Raw genomic sequence first — 11,708 nt, 5'->3', positions numbered from 1 at the left:
AGGCAAGTGAGGCAGAGCCTCACCTGTCATCATGGAAAAATAATATAAAATCATTTATATTTCTATTTTCACCCTGTTGTTTTGTACTATAAAGTATCTATTTTTTACTTAGCTTAACCAATTTTGACTACTTTTTCTTCAAAATCGCTGGATTTTCGCATTTTCCCATTCAAATGCTCAGAAGCGAAGCCGGTGAGGCAGCAGCGAGCTGAGCCTCACCTGGGATTGCGCAACCTCTGGCTAACTGCACTGGCTGCCATTAAATGACAGCATGTTCATCCTGTCTGTACGCCGGCAATAAAATGGCTAATAAACATTTAATATATGGACTGATTTTCCATAATTTCGCTTATGTAAATAATGTACAGTGTTTTTTGTTACCAACTGCGTGTGTATCGTGTTTTGTGTGCGGAGGAGCGATAAGAAACGGCAGAGAACAGACTGGAGGTGAGGCAGGCAGTTCTCTTGCCTCACCGCTGGGGGCGCTCATGTTCCCAGATATAGTGACTGCACAACTGCAGAGTAAGACACGGTGAGCTAGCCATGGAGCTAGCCACACAGTAAATAAGTAAAGTACAGCGATATATTTGTTTTCTTCTCTCTTCCGACGTCAACATGAAAGACTACATTTCTAAACTTAAACAGTTTTCTAAAGTGGATTTTTAATTGAAGCAGGAGATAATAACTAAAGGAAAACCAACACCGGAGCTGAAAGTTTTACTTCCAGACAGTTTGATTCTCAAACGGAGTAGAAAAGATGCCGAGGATAAACTTGGCTTTGGATGAACGGATATTCCTGTGCAGAATTAGCGGTGCATGGATTTCATTGACACGTAAAGGTAAGACAGCAATAAGATGTTTTAGTTTAGTTTTTTTTATTTAAATGTGCGTTTTGTGGGCTACAGTTAATGTTTAAATAATTCAGTAAAGTAGAAGCGGTAGCTAATCCACCACAGCAATTATTTATTAATAAAACATGAAGCCTAAAACATACAACAACAAACTAAATGTTCTGTTCTGTGTGAAAAATTCTTGAATGTTTTTTGGTGTTAAATCCTAAAACTGAAGTGGCATTGTTGTCAGTTGCTATGGCAACGAGTCTGCGTAGCTTGGAGAATACAGATCAATTTGCTGTGGATCATAGCACGAAATTAATACCTACATTTATATGTTTCACTAAGGTAACGCGGCTATGGATGACGCGTAAAAGATTAGTCTTTCACGTTATATATATATATATATATATATATATATATATATATATATATATATATATATATATATATAATTTCATTTATACATGTCGGATATATATTGTTTATTTATATATTTATCTTTTATTATGTTGTGTGTGTATACATATATTTTTGATAAGAAATAAAAGCATAAATACATATTTTGATAAGAAATATATTATTCTTTATATTTTTATTATTTTAGTTATGTATTTATCTTTATTATTATGTTGTGTGTGTATATATTTTTTTGACAAGAAATAAAAGCATAAATACATATTTTGATAAGAAATATATTATTTTTTATATATTTATTTTATTTTTTACAAATTCTCCATCACCATCCCCAGCCATTCTGCCAGCCTCAGTATCTCATGGTTTCCAAGCAGTCTGACTGTCTCTGGTCTGTCTCCTCGTCACCGTCCGCCGCAGTCTCCTCGTCTCCGTCCGCCGCAGTCTTCTCGCCTCCATCCGCCGCAGTCTTCTCGCCTCCTGCCGCCGCAGTATCCTCGTCTCCGTCCGCCGCAGTCTCCTCGTCCCCGTCCGCCGCAGTCTTCTCGTCTCCGTCCGCCGCAGTCTTCTCGTCTCCGTCCGCCGCAGTCTTCTCGTCTCCGTCCGCCGCAGTCTCCTCGCCTCCTGCCGCCGCAGTCTCCTCGCCTCCTGCCGCCGCAGTCTCCTCGTCTCCGTCCGCCGCAGTCTCCTCGTCTCCGTCCGCCGCAGTCTTCTCTCCTCCGTCCGCCGCAGTCTCCTCGCCTCCTGCCGCCGCAGTCTCCTCGTCTCCGTCCGCCGCAGTCTCCTCGTCTCCGTCCGCCGCAGTCTCCTCTCCTCCGTCCGCCGCAGTCTTCTCTCCTCCGTCCGCCGCAGTCTCCTCGCCTCCTGCCGCCGCAGTCTTCTCGTCTCCGTCCGCCGCAGTCTTCTCGCCGCAGTCTTCTAGCTGCAGTCTTCTCGCCTCTGTCCGCCGCAGTCTCCTCGCCTCCTGCCGCCGCAGTCTTCTCGTCTCCGTCCGCCGCAGTCTTCTCGCCGCAGTCTTCTAGCTGCAGTCTCCTCGCCTCTGTCCGCCGCAGTCTTCTCGCCTCTGTCCGCCGCAGTCTTCTCGCCTCTGTCCGCCGCAGTCTTCTCGCCTCTGTCCGCCGCAGTCTTCTCGCCTCCGTCCGCCGCAGTCTTCTCGCCTCCGTCCGCCGCAGTCTTCTCGCCTCCGTCCGCCGCAGTCTTCTCGCCTCTGTGCTGCCTGGACTTGGTGTATTTGTCATGGGTCCACTATGTCAACCTCATGACCTACAAACCGCAATTTATGATGATCTGTCCAAGTCATTCTCCATGGGCTCTGGGAACTTCCTCTACACCCGAGTTTCTCCCTTAGCGACCACCCAAGCTGCATGCTATTTGGACTGCCAGTATCCATTAGCTGCTACCAGAGAGTCGGTCCAAAAAGACCTGACAGTTCTCTATCTTTGGTTTGAGAGCATCCCTCCCTTCTGGTGCCTACGAGCTGATTTTAGGGTTGTCCCCAAAACAGGCACAGAAAATCTTGTGGCCACATCTCCGATAAGCCGCATTGACAATGGAGTTGGGGGCGATGTTCTATCCACTTTCTCCAAAATGTGTTCAAACTTCTTCCAGAGGTGAAATTTGAAGCTCTGTTTCACAGATGACTCTGCCAGGATCCTCACAACACTTTTGGGCCTCTCTGGTTTGACTGGAAGTTGACTGATGATTGGGAGGATACCAACCAGGGAGTGGTCAGTGGACAGCTCTGCCTGTCTTCACCCAAGAGTCCAAGACATACAGCCACAGATCAGATGGGAAACAACAATGTCTACCATAGAACTGTGGCCATGGTGTCCTTGTGCTATGAGCACATATGGACACCTGTATGCTTGAACAAGGTGTACATTATGGACAGTCCATGACGAGCACAGAAGTCACATAACAGTACACTACTCGGGTTTAGATCAGGGTGGCCGATCCTCTCAACCACAAGCCTCCAGGTCTCACTGTGAGTGCCCATGCGAGTGTTGAAATCCCCCAGCAGAACAAGGAAGTCTCTTGGAGGGACACTCTCCAGCACCCCTCCAACAGCTCCACAAAATGTGCCCAATGTGAACTGCTACTTGCTGGCTTTTCTCCTTGGTAGGAGATTAGCCAACCTACTGCCTTGCTCACGAAGCCACTTGGAAACACGTGATCTTAAATGTCCGGCATTTCTGCTTTCAGAAGGGACTTCCTCAAAGGAAACATCCACTTCTTCAACATCATTGCTTTCATGATGTTGTGGCTCAATTTGAACATGTTCTGAGCTTTCTTCAGAATCCAATTCTTCTGATGTTGAACACTCAGAAATTCTCTCTAAAGGTGGCACGTAATTCTCCAAATTTAAATATCCCCGGATGGATGATCTCCTAGAGGAAACCAGCCTCCTGTAATAATTTTTGAAGAATTCAATGTCATCTTCTGTGAGAATTTGTGAAGAAGATGGTTTTTCTGAAGAATGCTCAGAAACTTCTTCAAAATGTGCCACAACATTATCAGCAGCTGTGTCAGAAGAAGGGATTTCCTTTGAGGCGACGTCCGTATCTGCAGCGTCCATGCCATCAAAATGGTCTGCGTAATTCTGAACTCCGTCTTCTGAGTTTCCATCAACAGAAGACGCCTCTTCTACCAATGGATCCTCATAGACTGGTTCTAAATTTATCGCATCTTCCTGGCCGTCACAGCTCGTTTCAACGGCCAGGTCCATTTCGTCAAGGGGAACATCGACACTTGTACAGACATCAGTGTCTGCGTCCCCTGGACACGTTTCCAAGTGGAGTCCACAGATGTTTTCCAAAGCCACAGGAGCTTCATCACTAAAAGTTTCCAAACTTGTCAAGACACCCGAAGTGCCACTAACAAGGTTGGCAGAAGCGTCCATGTCACTTTGGTCTTCATCTGCGTCCTCAGGGCATGTTTCTAAGTCCAGTTCACATCTGGTGGCAAAAGCCACGGTGTCTTCAGGGGTAAAATCAGGTAAAGGTGTCAATACCCCTGAAGCGGCACTGACACGGTTGGTGGAAGCGTCCATGTCATCTTTTTCTTCATCTGTGTCCTCAGAGCAAGTGTCCCAATTCATTGCACAGATGGTCTCCAAAGCCACGGCATCTTCAGGGGTGAAACTTGTTAATCTCGTCACAACACCTGAAATGCCACTGGCGATGTTGGCGGAAACGTCCGCGTGGCTTTGGTCCTCTGGAATTAACTCCTCAAACCCAAAATATCTCCACCTGATATCCTCGTCTCGGTCTTCGGCAACTTCTTCTTTATGATGACCAAGAAGTTTCTCCACTCCTTTTGAGGCTAAGTAGCCCAGGCCCCAACCGATTGTTAGCATCATTTTGAAAGGGTGTGAAATTCTCTGTACGTGGATCCAGAGGCAGCTGAAGGGCAAACTGAAAATTCTTGTATTCCAAATGATGATAATAATCTTTTGAACCTTTATGACATCATAGATGAGAACATTGGTGGCATGATGATGTCAAACAACCTGTGTCAGGTTCTTGTTTGTTTTAGTTGCTATGGAAACAGAGTTATGTGTAAGGTGGGACTACTGTCAATAAAAAAATGCATGTTAGACATTTAAATCTGTGAATGCAAGTCAATAAATGTGCATAAATTTAAGTTTTGTATTTGTCCTGTTTTTCAACTCATACATACGTGTAAAAATCAAAGATTTTACCTATGACAATACCCATAAACAAACAAATTAGTACAAGTGTTTATAGAATATTTTTTCAGAAGTTAAACACATCAGTCACATTTATAAACTGTCTCTAAGCCTCTGCTGGATGTATTTTGAACAGTCACTGAGGAGGATCCCCTTAAACATATCATATCTTGCCTTAATTGCTCGTTTTGTTCATAAGGAAAATATTTAACATCTAGCAATTAAGATTTTTTTTTTACATTTGAATCAGTGACAAGGATGATGCACCAAGCAGATGAGCCAAATAATTTTATGTTTAATCTCACCTTCTTATTTATTTTTGTACCTTTTCTCATTCTCTAACCTCTCAGCCTCTTCACTGTGTGTTTATGAATCGCCCCTTTGCGAGATCTCCTGTTTACTCTTAGCACCGCAGCATAAAGTGACTTGCAGGTTCTGGTTCTGCTCTGCATGCAGAACCAGAACAAAACGAGGAGAAGCAGAATTTAGTTTCTACGCACCACAAATCTGGAACAAACTTCCAGAAAACTGTAAAACAGCTGAAACACTGGGTGCCTTTAAATCTCAACTTGTTTAAGTTGCTTATGGCTAAATTAGGGTTAGAGTGCGGGTTTTGATGTTTTTGATGTTTTTAATGTTTTTACCTTTACTTTTTATCTATTTATTCATTTCTTTTTATTTCTCTTTCTCACTGTTTATGTTTTAATGATGTAAAGCCCCCCGGAAAACTTCCCAGTTAAACAACGTTTCACTAAAGTCCCAGAGGGTTAGAGTCCCAGTCAAACATTCATTGCTTTGAACTGTTTACAGAAGAATATCTTATCTCCATGTCTTGTGTCTCCACAAACAATACAGGCATGATTGGTTCTTGCGACTCGAGTAAAAGCATGTCGCCTCTCAAACTTCTTTTCAACTTTTTCACTCACTCCAAGTTGCTCTAGTTTTTCTAGAACTTCCTCCTGTGTCTTCAGAAATCTAAGAAGACTATCAAAATGATTAACTGGAGTTACTGCATTAGCAGGGTTAACCATAAAAACTAGCCAGTCTCTCTTTATAACATCAGGAAGTTTGCTCTCTAGAGATTTAATAACCAGAGGGTTTTTCATTGCTCCAATGTTTCCTAGCTCTGTTAAATCAACTAGAGCCTTTTCAATTTTTTGTATAAGATTTATCACCTTCCTTGGCTGGTTTGCTTTAAGGGGTGGGATCTTCTCAAGCTCTTCAATGATTTCTAAAGCAATACTTGACTTATCGCCATACCTATTTTCCATGACTCGGAACATATCCGCCGCAGTATCATACGCAGACAGGTGTAATTCATGACAGATCCTTTCATCTACACTATCCAATAACTGGAACTTTTTCACTTCAATTGAGCCACTTGGTTCTCCCTGCTTCTGCAGGCTTTCCCAGTCTTTCCTCCATCTGTGAAAGTTTCTTTTACAGCCATGAAATTTTGGTAGACAAATAGGTCTGATCTTTACAATGGGTGCAGATTGAGCTAGTAGAGGTAAAGATGCAAGATCTCCCTGAGCTGCATCTGATTTCCTCTTCTCCTCTGAAATTGTTTGTGCTATAGCAAACTGTGATTTTCTTGTTTGAAGTTTATTTTTCATCAATTTAATTTGTTTTACTCTGTCCTCTATACTGCCCCTTTCTTTTACTGGAATCCATATTTCCCAGGTCACAAAACCTTTAACAGATTCCTGGATCATATTCTCTACAAAGGACAGCTGCACTTCATATGCAGTTTTATTCACAGTCAAGACCTCTATGTCAGAAGCAACATTGCAAGCCTTTTCTGCCTCCTGGATTGCAGTATAGAGCCCATCTTGACCATATTTTTCCCACAAATTAGACTGAACTATTTGTTTGACTTCATCAAATTTTGATTCACAGTCATTGATAGTCTTTTCAAAATCAGCTTCTTGCTGTTTATCAAGCTCACCAGCTTCATCTTCCAGCTCTAATAGTCCAGCTTTGTAATCATCATTTGAATCACTTACATGTCTGGCATCAGAGCTTAGCTTTTTGAACTCCTCTCGCAGTTCCATCTCTGTCATGTTGGCAGCTTTTCTGCTTAGGAAGTTTGCTTGCTTGGTGAAGGAAGATTTTGCCATGGTGCGATCCAGCTTCAATTGTTTCAGTGACTTTCCAAACATTTCTTCAGCCATTGTGAATTGTACAGCTGCGACGACCTGATGTCCTCCTTGAGTTAATCCGTCGAAGCCCTCCTTAATCAGGATTTCCTGGTCATCAGGTCAGTTGGTGTCCGACTGGTTTCCAATTGGTTTCCAATTGGTTTCGCATTGGTTTTCAACTGTCAAGTTTTCCGGTCTGCCCAAGCCTCCTCAGCTTCTGCCCAAACTTGAAAAGGCTTGCTCCCATCAAAGAGACGCCGGAAACAACTCATCTCAGTGACATGTTTTTTATTTCTCTTCTCTTTTGTCTTTAGATCTCATACAGGACCACCATGATTTTATATTAAGTGGTCACAGTAGACAGAGTCACCAAGCAGGTTGAAAACCTACAAACAAATGACAAAATTAATTACAAATTCCAATCTACTTTTTTAAGTTGATGAACAAACAAACTTTCCTCAACACGTTCGATTAATTCTTCTGAAAGCAAGTTCAATGATTTAATATACAACTCATACCAGTGGTGTCTCTGCAGGAGCTTGAAGCTGAGTTCTTTGTTTGAAGGGTACATACTGAACACAGGTGTGCCCGGTTACTTTATAAGCTCCTGAAGGCCTGAATGAGAGAGATGGGTGCGCTTGATTTTCTGTGAGGCGTGTGCCAGTTGGGTGGAGATGGTAATGCACTCAAATACATCAATCGCTGTTTTAACTTAACAACAACGTTTAACTAAAAACCTAGAGGTTGGAGTCCTTGTCAAACGGGGTTTTTGACTAAAGTCCCAGAGAGTTAGAGTCCCAGTTAAACGACGTTTAACTGAAGGCCTAAAAGGGGTTTTATGTTTTTATCTTTTTTAATCTAAATCTCTTTCTCTTTCTCACTGTCTGTTCAATGTCACATGCTTCAGTTGTTGGACTCTGACGGTCTGTGTCTCCTCAGCGGTGCGACATCGGCGACGCCTCCAGAGGAAGCCTCTCGTCTTACGCCTACATCCTGATGGTTCTCTACTTCCTGCAGCAGAGGCAGCCGCCGGTCATCCCCGTCCTGCAGGAGGTAAAAACCCTCTGATCTTTGACCGTGGCCTGAAACGTGAGCTAACCTTTCAGCTTCCCTGCTCCAGATCTTCGACGGACAGACGGTTCCCCAGCGGATGGTGGACGGCTGGAACGCTTTCTTCTGTGACGACCTGGACCAGCTGGTGAGGATTCTCTGACATCCGGTCTGATGCAGGGCTGGACGATAAATCGCCAACAATATGTGTCAATCGGACACCTGATCGATATCTACAGTAGGGCTGAAACGATTCCTCGAGTGATTCGAGTACCTCAATTATTAAAATTCCTCGAGGAAAATCGACCTGCCTCGAAGCTTCGTTAATTTATGTTTTATCATTTAGCGCCCCGTGTTTCAGCCGGAACATTATTTGCGTTGCGCGGAGCTCTGACTTCCGCCTCTGAGTTGTTGACGGAAGCTACGTGTTAGCGGCATAACGTCCAATCTTCAAGTTCGGCCCGCAGGGATTTTACTGATTGGTGATAATTCCGGGTTTTCATCGTTTTTGTGGGACCAATAAACATCCTTAAAATGACGGCGCGATGCCGGGAGTCCAGCAGCATTTCTGCTCCGGAGCTGCTGGTTGAACGGCGGGAAGAAGCTGAGGAGGATTTATACAGGTGAGCGGAGAGACTGAACATGGCGGGCGGCTGAGGGTTGATGCTTACAGGGTAAGAGCAGCTTTACGGACGAACCGCACAATAAAATTATATCATCCCGGTCTGAACAAACGGGAGGCGGAACATGGCTGGTAGATGAGTTTCTGAACGGAGGAGCCGTAAATATCCCGTGTTTCTCCCCCGGTCTACAAAAAAGTAACTGGTAGGGAAGCTCAAATGTGGAAAAAATAGACTGATGTTGATATCCGATAGTAACACTGGTGTTATGGAAGATTTACCAATATTTTATTTCATAATTGTTTTTATCCGATTACTCGATTAATCGTAAGAAAAATCTATAGATTACTCAATTACTAAAATAATCATTTACAACAGCCCTAATCTACAGACATCTGATAGAATATTCACTGAGCTTTGATCCAGAACCGCACAGCATTCTGGGGGATGTAGGCAGAGGAAAGACTTTAGCTGCTCCACCTCTCACGGCGAGTGAAGCCGGGTTGGAGTCAACCAACTCACTCACTCTTTGGTTGCTTCAACGGCCTGCTGGGTAAAAAGCAGTTTGGAGTTCCCCTCTGAATCCGGTTGCCTAGCAACGGCCTGCTGGTTAAAAAGCAGTTTGGAGTTCCCTTCCAACTCCGGTTGCCTAGAAACGGCCTGCTGGGTAAAAAGCAGTTTGGAGTTCCCCTCTGAATCCGGTTGCCTAGCAACGGCCTGCTGGGTAAAAAGCAGTTTGGAGTTCCCCTCTGAATCCGGTTGCCTAGCAACGGCCTGCTGGGTAAAAAGCAGTTTGGAGTTCCCCTCTGAATCCGGTTGCCTAGCAACGGCCTGCTGGGTAAAAAGCAGTTTGAAGTTCCCTTCGAACTCCGGTTGCCTAGCAACGGCCTGCTGGGTAACTTGCACAGCAGCAGTTTCAAGTTTCCTCACTGTCGCTTGTAACTGCTTAAAAATAAGAAAAACAGCATAAAGTGAAAACTGGATGAAAGGGGAAAGACAGATATTTCAATATTTAATTCAGATATTTAAAACAAATAAACTCGTCAATAATTATCGGCTGGTGTGACACATTTACACGGCGGCAGGTTTCTCAGCCTTGTTCTTGTCGCGCAGCGTCAGCGGCTGGCCGACCAGCAGCCCAACACCGAGTCGGTGGGGGAGCTGTGGCTCGGCCTGCTTCGCTTCTACACCGAAGAGTTTGACTTCAAGGAGCACGTCATCAGCATCCGGCAGCACAAACGCCTCACCACGTTCGAGAAGCAGTGGACCAGCAAATGCATCGCCATCGAAGGTGACCGGGCCGCTTTGCTTTCACCTGCTGCTGAGCTCCGCCGGCGGTTTGATTAACTTTTAACATGTTTTCTGTTCCCAGATCCGTTTGACTTGAATCATAATCTCGGTGCTGGAGTGTCGCGTAAAAGTAAGTCTGAAAAGCAAAACTCACGTTTATTAAATCTGCACTTCATCAGCCGTACATCATCTGAGATACTTTAGAGGTCAAATGAAACCAGAGCTGAACCAGCAGATGCAGTTTGATGAGTAAAAACTAAAGATTCATCTCACCGAATGAAGCAAATATGTTAATCCAGTTCACAGAAAAATCAGTTTTTTTCTTTTCACAGATGGGGCAAATATTTAAAAAAATACTTTTATGAAAGTTACACTTTGCAGCTTCAATGTTTCCAGTCTGTTCTTTTTTTTGACTGAATATATTTTTCACATCTAACTAGTTTTTATGTATTATCCGTTTATATTTTCTGTTATATCGTCTTTATTACAGCGGAGGCCAGAGCCAAGTTTATCACCGCGTACAAAACGATGCTAGAAAAGCTTTAAACAAAACTTATTTCAGTTCGATTCAGCATGGAATTGATTCTAGTTATCAAAAAGTATCAAAGTTCAGTGTTTTATTCAGCATTTCTGTAGATTAACATACAACAACAAACTAAATGTTCTGTTCTGTGTGAAAAATTCTTGAATGTTTTTTGGTGTTCAATCCTAAAACTCAAGTGGCATTGTTGTCAGTTGCTATGGCAACGAGTCTGCGTAGCTTGGAGAATACAGATCAATTTGCTGTGGATCATAGCACGAAATTAATACCTACATTTATATGTTTCACTAAGTTAACGCGGCTATGGATGACACGTAAAAGATTAGTCTTTTACGTTATATATATACGTTATATATATATATATATATATATATATATATATATATATATATATATATATATATATATATATATATATATATGTCTTTTTCTGTAACTCTCTGGTCCTGCATCCAGAGGATTTGGAGAACTGTGACTGGCCTAAAAGGCTGAGAGTAGAGGTCCCTGTGGAGCAAAATGCTAAAATGCCACCGTGCTAGGCCATTTACCACTGCCCTCACACCAGAGAGCTATTCGTTTTTAGCTGTGTTAATGGCGTTTACTGCACCTACCTCTTAATCCAGCTCTCGCCTTCCTCAAGGCATGCGGCTCTTTGCTACTTAGACTCTAAACCCCCTGGCTGGGGACAAGGGGAAATGGCAGGGACACTATCTCAGAGTCAATTACTGGTCATAGGGAATCTCTCAAGAGCAAGCAACTGCATTTGTGACAAAATGGCCTGTTCCTTCATGAGGATGCAATTTGCAGTAGCAAGGATTTCTTTTTTCTTGTTTTTTTTTGTATGTGGAGTGCATCTCAGAGGAGAGGATCATGGACTCCCCATAGACAACACTGTTAGCCTGGATGAATAAATGATGAAATGGGTTAACACGTCGTCTTAATGTAAAAGTTGAGTGCAGTATGGTAAATTTAGAGCAGCATGTGAATTGTTACAGGCTTAAAGTACGGCGGATCTAACCCAAAAATATCTATGGCAGAGTCTCAAGTAGAGTATTCGGAATTGGTTACCTTGGAAAAGTAAACTTTAAAGACAAAATAAACCTTGAGATAATATCAATTTAAAATAACTAC

At 43.2% G+C, this 11,708-nt stretch overlaps 1 protein-coding gene and 1 long non-coding RNA gene across 2 annotated transcripts; one reads left to right on the top strand and one right to left on the bottom strand.

The window, feature by feature from the left end:
* The first annotated feature begins 398 nt into the window (after nucleotides 1-398).
* Nucleotides 399-10,315, top strand: LOC145551431 (terminal uridylyltransferase 4-like). Its single transcript, XM_081606271.1, has 5 exons — nucleotides 399-839; nucleotides 8,016-8,129; nucleotides 8,197-8,274; nucleotides 9,860-10,037; nucleotides 10,119-10,315. The coding sequence occupies exons 2-5, from the start codon at nucleotides 8,073-8,075 to the stop codon at nucleotides 10,238-10,240; spliced, it is 435 nt and encodes a 144-aa protein (XP_081462397.1). The 5' UTR covers nucleotides 399-839; nucleotides 8,016-8,072; the 3' UTR covers nucleotides 10,241-10,315.
* LOC145551430 (uncharacterized) lies at nucleotides 7,350-7,797 on the bottom strand. The gene is made up of 2 exons (XR_014087268.1): nucleotides 7,595-7,797; nucleotides 7,350-7,462 (listed from the first exon to the last, which is right to left on the bottom strand). It is a non-coding gene; the product is annotated as an uncharacterized LOC145551430 (long non-coding RNA).
* Nucleotides 10,316-11,708: the final 1,393 nt, after the last annotated feature.

Source organism: Poecilia reticulata, chromosome 4, assembly GCF_904066995.2.
Source record: "Poecilia reticulata chromosome 4, P_reticulata-male-v2, whole genome shotgun sequence".
In the NCBI taxonomy this organism is placed as follows: domain Eukaryota; kingdom Metazoa; phylum Chordata; class Actinopteri; order Cyprinodontiformes; family Poeciliidae; genus Poecilia; species Poecilia reticulata.
The sequence above is the reverse complement of the archived record's forward strand: the minus strand, read 5'-3'. Positions and strand labels throughout refer to the sequence as shown.

Coding starts and splice junctions, on each gene's coding strand:
- LOC145551431 (XM_081606271.1), top strand. CDS start 8,073: ATGGTTCTCTACTTCCTGCAGCAGAGGCAGCCGCCGGTCATCCCCGTC. Junction 8,130..8,196: donor TCATCCCCGTCCTGCAGGAG/GTAAAAACCCTC, acceptor TCCCTGCTCCAG/ATCTTCGACGGACAGACGGT. Junction 8,275..9,859: donor GTGACGACCTGGACCAGCTG/GTGAGGATTCTC, acceptor CTTGTCGCGCAG/CGTCAGCGGCTGGCCGACCA.